This window comes from Cryptotermes secundus, unplaced genomic scaffold (genome assembly GCF_002891405.2).
Source record: "Cryptotermes secundus unplaced genomic scaffold, Csec_1.0 scaffold408, whole genome shotgun sequence".
NCBI lineage: Eukaryota > Metazoa > Arthropoda > Insecta > Blattodea > Kalotermitidae > Cryptotermes > Cryptotermes secundus.
Window position 1 is genome coordinate 952,267 of NW_019724588.1, and position 14,838 is coordinate 967,104.

Genomic DNA, 14,838 nt, shown 5'->3' on the forward strand with positions numbered 1-14,838 from the left:
TATTGGCGAGGTCCGTTAACGATGATGGAGGTGGATGGCGTGCACGCAGATTGTCCTCCAAAAGAGACCAGAAAGGCACAATAATATTGATATCTGGCTATTATGGGGGCCATGGCAGACGTGACACTTCATCTTCGTGCCCAGAGAACCAGTCCTGGACGATGTGAGCTATGTGAACACATGCATTGTTGGCTCTTGGTAAATGGCATCGCCATTGGGGAACAAAGTTTGCACCATGGGATGGACCTGGTCGCCCAAAATGGTCACATAGTCGTTGGCAGTGAAGTGGCCTGCAGGGTAATGATGGGTCCGACAGAATACCACAACATGGCTGCTCATACCATGATTGAACCCCCGCAATGTTTCACTTTTGGCAGCAAACAATCTGGATCGTGAGCTTGGGATGGCGTTCTTCAGACGTAAACTCGGCCAGAAGTCAGAAACAGTGTGAAGGTGGACTCATCCGACCAAATGACCGTCTTCCATTGCTCCATAATCCAGGTTTTATGACTTCGGCACCACACTCTCCTCTTAGTGCCATTTTGATCACTGATGAGTGGCTTTTGAATTGCAGCTCGTCCAGAAATACCCTGCTCGTGGAGTTCCCTTCGTACTGTTTTGGTGCTGACAGGGTTTGTGAGCGTGACATTCAGTTCAGCAGTCACTTTTGCAGCTGTAGTCTTCATATTTTTCGTCACAATCCTACGCAATGTCCGTCTGTCTCGATCACACAACACACATTTCCGTCCACCCTGGTATTAATACGACATCGTCACCTACAAACGTCGCTAAAATAAACACTTCAATTCAGGCATACATTTCACGAGGTGTTTCCATATTTTTGTCCATCCCCTGTACCAACAAGTGGTTGAGAGAAGTCTTCTGAGGTTCAGCTCTCATCTTCGTTTGGATGAGCTGAGAATGCAATGAAAAGCTGAAGGGAATAGACTGCTTGGAACACCTAAGCATGGTTACTAGGGCAATATAAATGTAGGTCTTAGAAAGGGACTGTGAAGAGTGTGGGCCGAAATAGTCCTATTCTGGATGTAGTTTGCAGGAAGCAGGAACTTTCTTGAGCGAGTATTATCTTCGCAAGAACGACTCTGTTCCACGGATTTAATTATTATAACCTTTAATTCTTGTATGAGAAGGAACCAAGACAGTGTTCAAACCACTTTCTCATTTATTTGAGAACTTCCTTTCCGACTGTGTTGCGCCTTTCGTGTAGTTTGCCAAACTGATTTCTGAGTCAGATGGTTTGCCGACATGTAAGGGGCTATTCGTTTGCTTTATAAGAATTAGGTTTCCATCTCATCTTCGTATATCTGTCTTTAGTGCAATGAGCAGCAAAATGTTGTTCAGCCAAGACATGCTACACAGAATTACTGGGTTTTTGGACTTTTTCCATCGTCCGGCATTCCAGGTAATAGAGGACACGACGTTTCGGAAACTGGATCTGTTTCCGTCGTCAGGTGAGAAAGGAACACATCTACTCAGTTGGGCCTCTTAGAAAGAGCTAATCTCGATCTTCCTTTCTCACTGAAGACGGAAACAGATCCAGTTTCCGAAACGTCGTGTCCTCTATTACCTAGAATTCCGGACGATGGGAAAATACCAAAAACCCAGTAATTCTGTGTGTCATCCACCATCGTAAGAACCCTTTAGAATCTACAAGACATACTATTTGAAACAGACGACACCGAGATGTGCCTTAAAGTGTGTGCGGTTGGTAATGGAACCTGGTTAGTACGTTTACTGATATAGTAGACTTATGACATTTTATGGCCGAAGCGCTGTTTACTACAAGGTCCATGCTTACAATTCCCCGTGACCAACATTGGACGTTGTTTTACTTGTGGCATCCCACATTGGGACCTTTGTCGTTACTACGGCATAAACGAACTTGCATCTTTAACCCGTTAAGTACTCTTCATTCCTACAAAATGCTTTACAGAAAGTAATACACTTCGACTTTTTTAAAGCCCAGTAACGGGATTTTCATTATATGATGCTGCAGTGCCACGTTTGTCTGATTGCCCGATAATCCCGGCTCAGTAGCCGCTTTCCAAGCACGTTCGCAGCGTAATAAATTGAAGATTACGTATAATGATTTATTCACACTAAGGTCTGTGGACTCTTAGTGTCTAACAAAAAGTCAGTATTTACTAATCATACTTTCATTCAGTGTTATACAGGATGGGCCGCAGAAACTTCGCTTTTTTGAAGGCGAATAAAAGAAAAAATATTGCTGATAGACAAAATTTATGTTTAGCTAATGAAAGAACATACTTTAAAGTTTTAAATCATGTAGTTTTAAACAAAATATCTTGAAGGTGGTGGCCACCGTTCTCTGTGCACTGATGCAACCGTTTTCTGAAATTCCCCTCTGCACGTTCCAACATGTGTACCGGAATTTGGGCTACTTCCTGCCGAATAACATTCTTCAGCTGAAGCAGTTTTTGGGGCGATGTTTAAAAACCTCTGCCTTGAGGTATCCCCATAAAAAGTCACAGGGCGTTAGATCAGGTGAGTGCGCTGCCCACGGGATGTCACCTCGAAGCGAGATGAGCCGTCCGGGGAACTTTGCCCTCAAAACTGTCATCGAAGCTCGGGCTGTGTGGGCCGTGGCCCCATCCTGTTGGAACCAGACATTTCCTAGATGCATTTCTTCAAGAGATGGTTCGAAAAAGTTTTTAATCATGTCCACATACCGCTGTGAATTGCCAGTAACTGCATGATTGTCTTCTTCAAAAAAAAAAAAATAAGGACTAATAACTCCAACTCTCGACAACGCACACCATACTGTCACCTTATCACTGTGAAGTTGCCTCTCATGGAGCTCTCTCGGATTGATACCACTCCAATAGCGCATATTCTGCTTGTTGACATATCCGGATAGGTGAAAATGTGCCTTATCACTAAAGAAAACAAGCGCGTCGGGGGGTTAAGTTTCCAATAACGTTTCGCACGCCGTTATTCGGTTCTGGAAATCACGTGGTGACAATTCTTGCACAACAACCATCTTGTAGGAATGGAAATGAAGATGTTCGTGAAGAATTTGGCACATTGAACGATTGGATATGTCTAGGGCGACTGCATGTTTGCGAGCGGAGCGTCTTGGAGATCTCAAAATCAACTGTCGAACTGCCTCCACATTTTCTGGCGTCGTAACGGTCCGTAGTCGTCCTGATGACTTTTCACCACACTCACGGTTGTCCTAGAGTTCTCTACCCACAAAACAATCGATTTCCGGCCGGGAACCGGACCTCTGGGCCTAATTCCGAAGTGAATACGGAACGCTCGCTGCACCGCTACGTAGGAATGGTTGTTCGAAAAATAGGCTTCGATAGCAAACGGACGCTGCTCACTCGTCCGCCTCATGTTTCCTACTGAGGGGTATTAGACAGAAACTTCCGCGACTGCTGCGTTCGCCGTGCCTATCCCCACTTTTCTGCGACCTTCCCTCCCTTCACAATGCGTCTTCACAAAAAGGAAGTTCTCCGCCCCACCCTGTATAATATGCGCTATTGAAAGCAGTATTAAATAAACTAAGAATAAATAAACAAATTATGAATACAACTGTACATACATTTGTTTGTTGGTTTCAAATTTGGGATATCAAAAATTTGAAGCAGGAACGATGATTGTGACACCACAGTGTTAAGTGAAGCTCATGTGATTGGTTATTTACAAACTTTAATTTACTAAAACATCCCGAGCTGTAGTGCTGAGGGGAAAGAAGGAATTCACTAAAAACCTTCTACCATCTTCATCAGTATGTGGTTTGTAGGTAGCCAGAAATCCTGGCTTAATCAATTATCTTATTTGTTTTAGCTACAAGACTGAATGAGTACATCCGGCATTATGAAGAGCTGACATATGACCATGATGATGTGCACCGAAGTCACATTCGAGCACGGCGTTCTGTCACACGAGACAACGCCGTTCACTTACGGTTCACTTCTCATGGTCGCTCATTCAATATTCGTCTGAAGAGGGACTTATCTACATTCAGCAATAATTTGGTTGTGGTTGGACCATCTGGCCAGAAGGAGGATCTCGAGACATCGCATATATATCATGGTCACATAATTGGTAAGTTCAGCTTCTGAACCGACTCACGTCCTTGTTTCACATATGTGAAAATTTTGGGCAATGTTTCGACTCTGCTTTCAGGCATAAGTGAATACAGTGACAATGTGGCAATATTAATAATAAGGAATTTTGTTGTTGGCTGAAAGGCTGTGAAGTATGCACAGTTTTAATCTGCAGAGGAATTTATCATAGAAATTAACAAAAGAACAAGGAATGAGGAATGTAGGTAGTTGCATTGATCAACAGGCCAGAGAATTTCAAATGTAAAAATGAAGAAAATTCTGTTGAACATAAATTGTACTTTTATTTTTTTTAAATAGGACCGAATTGAACTGTTGAAAATGAAGCTGACAGTTCTAGTCATAAAAGATTAATCTAAAAGTTGTCTTTCTGCTGTAACATTAAACAGTCATGTGAAAGGTAGATGCAAAATAATGCAATTGTGAAGCAATCTCCTTACTAGTGTCAGTTAAAGTTTTTGTATGTTTCTCTTTATGGTATCTATATTATCACCCAGTAGATTCACATCATCAGCATAGACCAACAGGTGATGTGTCCCATTTAATTTGAGTCCCACCTTGCTTTCTTGGACCTTCCTAGTGGCATATTCTAAAGCAAAGTTGAAAACGAGTGGCGATAAAGCATCTCCTTGTCTTAGGCCATTCTGGATAGGAAATTTATCAGACAAATGTTTAGCTGTACGGACTTTACTGTACGTTTCGTTTAAACACATTTTAATCAGCTTAACTAGTTTCATGAGTATCCCAAACTCTATCAGAATATTATACAATATTTCCTTCCTAATGGAATCATAGGCTTTCTTGAAGTCTACAAATAACTGATGTACTGTCTCATTGTACTCCTATTTTTTCTTAAATATCTGATGAATGCAAAAGATCTGATCAGTAGTTGATCTCTTATGTGAGAACCCACACTGATGATCCCCAATAATTTCATCTATGTATGAACTTAACCTTGAGAGAAGAATGTATGATAAAATTGTGTATGAAGTTGATAGCATTGATACCCCGCAATAATTACTACAGTTAGTTTTGTTGCCCTTCTTGTAAACTGGTACAATAATGGGCTCCTTCTGCTGATCAGGCATCTTATCTCTTTCCAATTCATGGAAATACAAGTGGTTCAAATATGACCAGGGCTGATTTTTTTTTTAACCATAATTTGCCAAACACTTACTTGCACATGTCAGTCTTCAACGTACTCCCCTCCGGAGTCAACACATTTTTTCCAACGTTCTGGAAGCAGCCTGATGCACATTTCAAGAAAGGCTTGTGGGTGGGTGGCGTATCCACTCCCGAACAGTCTGGATGACAGCGTCGTCCACAAACTGCATGCCTTGCAATTCTGATTTGAGCCTTCCAAACAGGTAGAAATCACTTGGGGCCAAATCGGGACTGTACGGCGGATGTGTCAGAAGGTTCTATTTCAATTTCTGGAGGGTTTCCATTGCTGTTTTGGCTGTATGGGGGCGTGCATTGTCTTGAAGGAAGGCAACCCGCTTTCCACCTGTCTTCTGCTTGGATCGGATCTTTTCCTTCACGTCTGTTGCCAGGAGGTCTGAGTCATAAGCTGCATTGACTGTTCTGGTATCTGTCAGAAAGTCTACATAGAATAACCCCCTGTGAGTCCCAGAAGAACGTTGCCATCACTCTTCCTGCCGAATGGCTCCTCCGCGCTCTCTTGGGTTTTGGAGAACTGGTATGACACCATTCGCGTGATGACTGCTGGGACTTGGGAATGAAGTGGTCACTGTAGCCTTCAAAAATGCATCACCATCTTCAGACTGCTGTAGGAGATGACTGGCAGCTTGCATGCGCACCATTTTGTTCACATCCGTCAAAGTGCGTGGTAACCACCGTGCATTCACCTTGCGATAGTGCAGGTGGTATTTCACAATGTCGTCTACATTACCAACACTGATGGACAGCATTGCTCCAAGTTCCTTGATAGTGATGCGCCTATTCTCACGAATAAGCATGTCTGCACGATCAATATTTGGCTCGGTGATTAATGTTTGCAGCCGATGATCATGCAGTTCATTCTCCACACGCTCTCTGCCCTCTCTGAAGCGCTTACACCACTCAAACACACGGGTCACTGAGAGGCACTCTTCCCCATAGTGTTGTTGCAGTCTGTGGTGAATTTCAGCAGATGGGATGTTTTCTCCAAAGAGGAATTTGATCACAGTGCGTTGTTTGACACCCCGCGGTACCTTCTGTTCGCTCATCATTCTAGCAACTCCCAGACAGGACTGAACAGGTTCTAACCCGAACAGGATGGAGGGTGGAGGTTGTGGCTTCACTCTCTCAAGGTTGCACAGCTGCTGCACAGTGCGGGTTGTTTACACACAAATCAGCCCTGGTCATATTTGAACCACCTTGTACTTGGTCTCAAAATTTGTAAGACATTGCCTGACTTATATTTACTGTGTCCCACACACTTGTCATATTCCCTTCTTTCCATATTATAATGTAGACTGATTTCAACATGTCACAAAGCTGGGTCTCTGTTGCATCCATCAATTCTACGTGTACTACCTTTTGAATAAGCTGCTCAAAAATTGCCAATATTTCTATTATAATTGTGTTTTTATTGTAATTTTGTCTTTCCTTCCTATTGTGTGGTTTATTATCATCTTATGGATTACTTTTTAATTCCTTTACAGTCATAATTTTTTTTTTCCATGTTGCCATTGTTTTGCATGTACTGTGTGTATTTCTGGTACCTGTGTTTGTTATGCTTATTTTGTTCCAGGAGAAGCAGGGAGCTATGTTTTTGGTTCTATAATTGATGGAGTATTTGAGGGAAAAATTGTATCACCACAGGGTTCTTACTATGTGGAGAAAGTTCACCATTATTTTCCAAAGGATTCTAATAAAACTTTCCACTCGGTGATATATTCCGAGGGTGACATTGAGGACCCATATGAACATTTAAGAACTGGTTAGTGATGTTTTTCTTTACATGCTTATGTGCTGACTGGAAGGTAAAAAATGTGAACTCTTTGAAATTTGCAGGAAATATCTGGCTGAGATGGTGTTTGCCTTTACTGCTGTAGCTGAAGTTCTCCATATGAATAAAAGTAAAGTTTTCATAAGATGCAAGGGCATTTATGTAAATATAAGCTGAGCCAAATATTAGATTATCTGACCCTCAATTTTAAAACATGATTTATGAAGAAACTATTTTTTGATTCTTTTAATTTGAGTTAGATTTTCCCCTATTCACTGTTTGGCATGGTTTTAAAATACAGTACATGTAATTACAGCTTCTTCTCAAAACTGTGTTTTCTTCTAACAGCATCAAATATTAAAGATGTTTGCATTGTACACGATTATAACAGGCTGGGAAAGCAGAAATTCGTCTTCCAAGTGCATTAGAAAAAAAAAACTGCAAGCTTTCAAAAATATTTCAGTAAACTTTTCTAAAATCATTTGTTGCAGAAATTATCCACTACTGTTCTCAATCATTCGTAGGTCATGTAGGTGGCTGTGGTATCAGTGATGATACTGTACAGTGGATGGATCACATTCAGAATTCCATGGAAGATGAGCCCACACCTCCAGAACCTACCCAAGAGCACACAAATTCTCAGGCATTTGTTCCACCTACACTGGAGCCCCATCCACCTCACAACAAATACAGTCGTGAAGTTAATGAGGGCAGCAGTAGTCATCATAGAAATAAGCGTGCTACTAAACCCAGGGAAGAAAATAAGAACACATGTTCACTGTTCATACAGACTGATCCTTTAATATGGAGACACATTTCAGAACAGGTAAGAAGAGAGCATGATTCTGGCATCTTATAACAGCTGTTTAGAATGCAATGAACACATTCTGTACACAGTTAAGAAACTATGAAAGCATTACAAGAATAAACAGATTTTAGTGTATCTTTAAAACTTTTCTTCTCCACATAACCTTGTGTGGATATCAGTGTTTATTAGATCAGGCTAGGAACATAAATGTGGAACAGCAAGATCCCTGGAGACGATTTTTAATCCACAATAATTATGGGAGTTGAGCTTGACAAAGTTTTGTAATGTTGTATCTGAATTAATGTGCATGCCTACAGAAGTTATAACACATGATCATAAAACTTGAATTCCTAATGTTAACCACCTTGTGATACATATTTTTTTTTAAATATATTTGTGTAACACACATTGAGAATTCAGTTGGAAGTCTTACTTGTTATATGATCTTTTGTGGTATTCCTATTCAGTTCTTCATGTCACTGAATGATGTGTCAGAACCAGTGTGTAACACCATCTTCTATGAGTAACACACACACATACAGTCAGTTGTAAACCATCTTTTTTATATAGTATACTACACTTCACATATTCACATCCAGATATTAGCAGTACTATCAGAATAGATGTGATATACTAAAACTGCATGTTTGTTACCTGCTAACTTACATTCATGTAACATGTTAACATTTGACAGTTTGTAACTTACATTCTTGCAGCATGTTAACACTTGACAGCTTGGTGCTATTGTAACCTGAAATTTCATATCGATAGCGGTATATCTGAGACTTACAAAGCATGTTTATTGTTGTTTATACAGGGTGTTTCACGACTTTAGGGCATAAGTGCAGGAGGTGATTTCCTAGGTCTTTGTGATCAAAAAAGTTCATACAAACATGTGTCCGATTTTGGATGGATATGGAGTTATGACCATTTTAAACTCAGAATAGAAGGTAACAAATACTGACAATAAATGGAACGAAATAATAAACCGGCATAATACATGATACATTTAAAGTATGAATGTAAAGTTAACTTCGTGAAATTACCTTTAATTTGAATTGATTGGTGCTTAAAGCTGATTTTCGAATATGCCACCACTGGCCGCAACACAGGCTGCCACTCGGTTGTGAACCGCGCGGGTAGCACATAGCAGCTTCAGCTGGCTGTTTCTTATGTGGTCAGCGGCGTCCAGAATGCGACTGAGTAAAGCATCTCGCCTTGCCACCTTCACATTGTAAACCAGTTCTTTCATCCATCCCCACGCACAATAATCCAGTGGGTTTAAGTCTGGAGACCTGGCTAGCAATTCTTTGCGTACTCGTACATGGACTGTGGTGTACCATATGAACAATGCCTTCTTCAATGTTGCCTTCAATAACACCACACTCGGCTGCAATACGAACGCCGGGAAGTCTACCGGTATCTCGCAATGACTGGTAAACTCCAGTAAGCCGTCTCCGGTTTGGTATTCTACGATTTGGAAACCATTGCTGATATTCAGCTACGGCAAGAACTGAGTTACTGTCACAAAACCCGTACACGTAAATCATATCTGCATACTCCTCAAATGAAAATGTAAATGGCATCATGTATGTAACAGGCGCACCTAGAAGAGAATTGTTCTGAACACCAGTAGCCGCCACACTAGCCGTGGCCAGACATACCAGACCACCACGCCTTAGGTACCTCTCAAATGTTGAGATAACATGAACGCTCTGTCTGTAGCTGGCTAAAAGTAGCGACCCACCAGATGATAGATGCGGTTCACACAAGGGCGTGTACGGGAATGAAAAAACGGTCATAACTCTGTAACTGTCCAAAATCAGACACATGTTTATATGAACTTTTTTGATCACGAAGTTCTAGGAAATCACCTCCTGCAGTTATGCCCTAAAGTCGCGAAAGACCCTGTATTCATTCATTCATTCATCAGTAATCTGTCAAGAGGACAGGTCCACAGTCTCTTCCAAAACAGTTCTCCACTTAATGCGATCACAAGCTTTCTTCTTCAAATAAAAATATCCTCTTATGTCCCCAAGGTCATATACTATATATATATATATAAGGGTGGGGGGAGAGAGAGAAAAGAAATGTAATGCCAAATTAAACTTACATAAGCATTTGATTCAAGCACTGTTGTAAATTAAGATTAGGAATATGTATATATTTTATATATTATTTATTATGATAAAGATAACCAAACAAAGTTTATAGATTTTAGAACCTCTATGCCGATATTTTTCAACTCTTTTTCTGCTAATTACTTACATGAGATAAATGTTACTTCCAGTATTCTCATGTCCTTGTTTCATGGATAAAGCAGTTGTGTAGAAACAAGAGGAAAACATTTTCCAAGTAAATTCTTCATGATTTTGCATACCCCATTGATTTTGAGGTTGCAGTTCAGGTATAACACAGTATAGAAGCAGATATTACTCTTCTTTGTATTTTAAATGGAGACCTTCAGTTTCCCCTGAAGTGACAAATTTAGTTTTCATTTTTAGTGAAGTGATTGTTTATGTACTTGAAGGTGAACAATGATCCGGAGAAGACACGGGAAGAAATCTTATCACTGATAGCTCATCACGTTACTGCTGTCAACTATATATATCGGGACACAAAGTTTGATGGCCGTGTTGAACACCGCAACATTAAGTTTGAAGTTCAGAGGATAAAGGTACCCCCATCTTCAAAATAACAGACATTTCATAGTGATCATCTTAGTGCAGAGCTATTTAAGTTGAATTAAAGATGAATGGTTGAATTCCCGTCTTATCAAGTAAAAGCATATAAAGATATAGGTCTCAGCCAAATACAGCTTTTATAGTAAATTAACTAGAAGTAATTAAATGGCTGTTTTGGTGATTTTAATTCATCATTATCAGACCTCTGTATTTCAAATGTTGAGAGAAACTTTGTAGATGCCATTTTTGCCAACATATGATACATGGGCAGTTGTTAAAAATATAAATATTGTGACAGATGTGGGGAAGTTTTATGAAAAAAAAACTCCATTGATGCCACCTCGTGTGAAAACAACAAACAACAGCAGAAGTTATAGATGTATTTGAGTACGTTACTAGTAAGCAGCAGGTATCCTAAACATGGGCTGTTTAACGCTTGGGTCTTCTGTTCTGGGAGTGTTAAAATTATATTTAAATACTTTATGTGCATAATACCAGAAAAATTACATTGTTATTGAAGAGTTCGATCTTCTGGGATATAATGACATATAGTCCAACTGATGTATCTGAGGAACGTGTCATCTCCATATTCAGGGTCAAAGAGTATAAGCCAAGCAAAAAACAAGCATGAAGCAGGCATAAAGCAGAACTTGAATTAATTGCTGTTTAATGCACATTTCATCACTTGTGTTTAGATTGATGATGATTCACCATGCCGGAACCCATATCATGGGGAGCCAAACCCATTCTGCCATGAGAACATAGATGTAAGCAACTTTCTGAATCTTCACTCCTTGGGGAACCATGAGGACTTCTGCCTAGCTTATGTGTTCACATACAGAGATTTCACTGGAGGCACACTGGGCCTTGCGTGGGTTGCTTCTGCCTCAGGTGTGTGTCTCCTTCAGGCTTTAAGTAGAATTACCACAATAAATTAGGGAGCACTTAATTTAAAAAATAAATTATATCTAAGTATTAAGGAATAAGACAGCCATCATTCAAGTTACTACGTTTCTGATAACACATCTCAAACATGAACAGCAGTAAGAGGTATAAGACAATTGCCAGTGCATCATACAAAGTGTATGTAAAAGCAATTTCACAACACATTCCCAAAGCCGGAAGAACCACAGCCTATACCAGTGCCTCATGTTTTACTCAGAAGAAATGTATATTGTATAATTTTAAGACTACTTGCATATACTTTTAATGTACACATCAGCAGTCTCCTTTTATCTTGCAAGCCACTGAAGATGGCCCTTTGGGCCTGGAACATGTAAGGTGATTTCACTTATACACATTCACTTCCATCTTATATGCAACTTTAAAAATTACTCCTTTACATAAAAATATAAATTAAAAATAACCGTTAGAAATTGCTACATATTTCAGCCATATTTGGCCATCTTCAAGCAGCTCTCTGACTTTAAAATTTTCTGCACTGTATTTACAGTGTAATTAAGATGAATTATTTCTTAGGTTAAAATGTTTAATGCTTTCCATTTTTCATCATCAACCAATTAAAAGACATTGTTTGGAGAACGTCACTTGTTACATATTCATCCGGTACCTTCCTTCTGTGGCATCAGTGTTTTGCATGTTTTTTGTGTACCTCGTATAGATTTCAGTATGATGTTATTATGTGCCCCATTGGTGTTATCTTTCTACGCTGTTGGACTAGCTGAGTGTGTCACTTCTTATTATAAGGCAGTGCATAAATACATAACGACTGATGTTCTCCAACAAATGTATTTTAATGGGTGGATGACAAAATGGAAAACATTGAAATATTGTAACTTAAATAATTTATCATAATTACATTGAAAATATGGTGTAGCAGTTTTACAAGTTGCACAGTTGCCTGGAGATGGCTGAGTACAGCCAAAACATATAGCAGTTTGTAATGGTTAATTTTTAATTTTATATAAAGGAGTAACTGTGAATGAAGTTGCATTTAAGATGGAAGCGAATATGTATAAGTGATATATTAATGTAATAGGATGCTGGAATACAATTTTATGTAAGGTGATTATGTTAACTAACGTTTTTAGTAGAGCTTGTTACAATTGATGGTTGTCTTATTTCTAAACAGTATAAAGTGTAACAGTCAACATGTCTCATTTTCAGAAGAGTTATAACTATTCTGCAAGAAGGATAAATATGTAAACATTAACCGTTGTCATGTAAGTGTCAAGACAATCATAGCAATTGAAATATCTTTTATTAGCCTTTCAGGAAACAATTTTGCCTTATCCAGAGAGCTGTTTTAAGGCATTTAAATGTTGATGGTCCATTGTTGAATGTCTGGCATGGTCAGTGTGATGGGTATGAACACTGGACTTCAAATCCAGCCATGGAAACCATGATATACGTATATATCTGTATACAATAAGATTATTAAGGTGCTGCTTGAGTGTATGAAAAAACGTGTTGATTGTGGGTAGTACTAATTCTTTCTGTAGATGGATATGCTAGCAAAAGTATCAGCTGTTATCATTTTAGTGAAAAATGCTTTTTTAGAAGAGTTATTGAAACCTGTATTTTGTATTTTTCTGTATTAGGTATTATAATTGGATTGTTAAGTACATGAAGCAGAGCCTCTAGTGTTCCATAGAATAAATGTCACCAATAGGTAACAGATATGTTGGTAATATGTATTATAAAACATTTAGTGTTGCTTTTAAAAATCATTAGTGTACTTAAGTTGATGTAATATTCTCAAAGTATACTATTATAATATGGCAAAAGTGCAAAATGGCATTACACCTGTCCTCCAATATGTAGAGAAGGCAGTTGGGATAGCTGAGTCAGCGCAGTGACTGGCTACCAACTGGATGACAGGTTCAGTTCCTGGAATTTTACCTTTGCCATTGCATCCAGACCAGCTCTGGGGCCCATCCAGCCTCCTCTATAGTAATTGGTGGGAGTTGTTTCAGAATTACAAGTTTACAATGATAAATTGGCTTATTTAAATATTTTCAGTGGCAGACAGATCGGTAAATTGTAAGTAAATGTCACTTCTATAGATATGATATTCCTTTCAAGTGCTATTTTGTTATTTCTTTGAGGTTGATGAGTTTTCAGTGGTATGCTCGCTTGTGATTGGTTTCAGGAGCCTCGGGAGGCATATGTGAGAAGTACAAAACTTACACTGAGACAGTGGGCGGTATGTACCAGTCCACTAAGCGTAGTCTGAACACTGGTATTATCACATTTGTAAACTACAACAGTCGTGTCCCACCAAAGGTGTCACAGTTAACACTGGCACATGAAATAGGCCACAATTTCGGATCACCGGTATGTCAGTTGTGATTAGTATAGCATTTATATGATTAGGACAGTGCACATTGTCAGTAGCATACTTCAATACAAAAAGAATTTACATAATTTTGTTTTTATTATTGTTGTTATTATTTCTTATAGAACAGAGTGCATGGCTTATTCAAAGGCATGGGGATTTGAGAACATGCAATATATATGACTGTATGATTTGCAGCTTTTGAGACATATTTTCATCACTTTTTATTTTAGTGAAGTTTTGTTTTGAGGTTATACAACACAGTCCATGAGAGAAGAGCATAAGTTATAGTATGTGAAAAGAAGTTACCCAGGAAAATATTTAAGCTCACAAGAAGATATGAAGTTGTAAAGTGAAGAACACTTATCACAAGAAACTCCAACTTACGTAGCTTTCCTTCTGTCACTAGTCTAAGGATGGTTATGTCAAGGAGATCATAATGGGATGGACACAGTTCTTCTGTAGTGAAAGCAAGGTGTGACCAGACCTTGGAAATCAAAGGAGGAGATAGGTGGATAATATTACAATTAATCTTAAAGATACAGGCTTTGTAAGTGGAAACTCGATTGAATGGTCTCAGAATCATTTCCAGTGGAGGGATTTTATGGTAACAGTGTATGGATGAGTTAGTTAATTTGCTTATATATATATATGAATTCCAAAGCCAACCATACTTGTTTACAAAAATATTTTGTTCCAAAAAAAACCCTTCTGCTGTTTTCATTTTTAGTGATAGTAAACTTTCATGGCTTAACCCTTCCGCAACGGATAGTATTTAAATCTTTTCCTACCGCCAAACCGACGGGGTATTTAATTATTAAACAGAAAAATGCACTTATCCATGAAAAATTTAGTAACTCTTGCAAAAATGGGTATATTGAGATAAAATTTTCACAGAAATATTCATAATGAAACGAAGAACAAACCTATATATATATTGTTTAATATAATTATGATAAATAATATTTTTTTACTCACTC

At 38.9% G+C, this 14,838-nt stretch overlaps 1 protein-coding gene across 2 annotated transcripts in view; it reads left to right on the top strand.

Annotated features, from left to right (window-relative positions):
- The window catches only part of LOC111862333 (disintegrin and metalloproteinase domain-containing protein 10), an 81,172-nt gene that overhangs the window by 47,565 nt on the left and 18,769 nt on the right, over positions 1-14,838 (top strand). Inside the window, exons 2-7 of one of the 2 annotated variants that reach the window (XM_023847631.2) lie at positions 3,835-4,095; positions 6,871-7,059; positions 7,593-7,894; positions 10,407-10,553; positions 11,256-11,451; positions 13,673-13,857. In XM_023847631.2, the coding sequence (XP_023703399.1) occupies positions 3,835-4,095; positions 6,871-7,059; positions 7,593-7,894; positions 10,407-10,553; positions 11,256-11,451; positions 13,673-13,857 (1,280 nt within the window). The remainder of the gene's footprint in view (positions 1-3,834; positions 4,096-6,870; positions 7,060-7,592; positions 7,895-10,406; positions 10,554-11,255; positions 11,452-13,672; positions 13,858-14,838) is intronic. The other variant, XM_023847632.2, reaches the window with a different exon arrangement.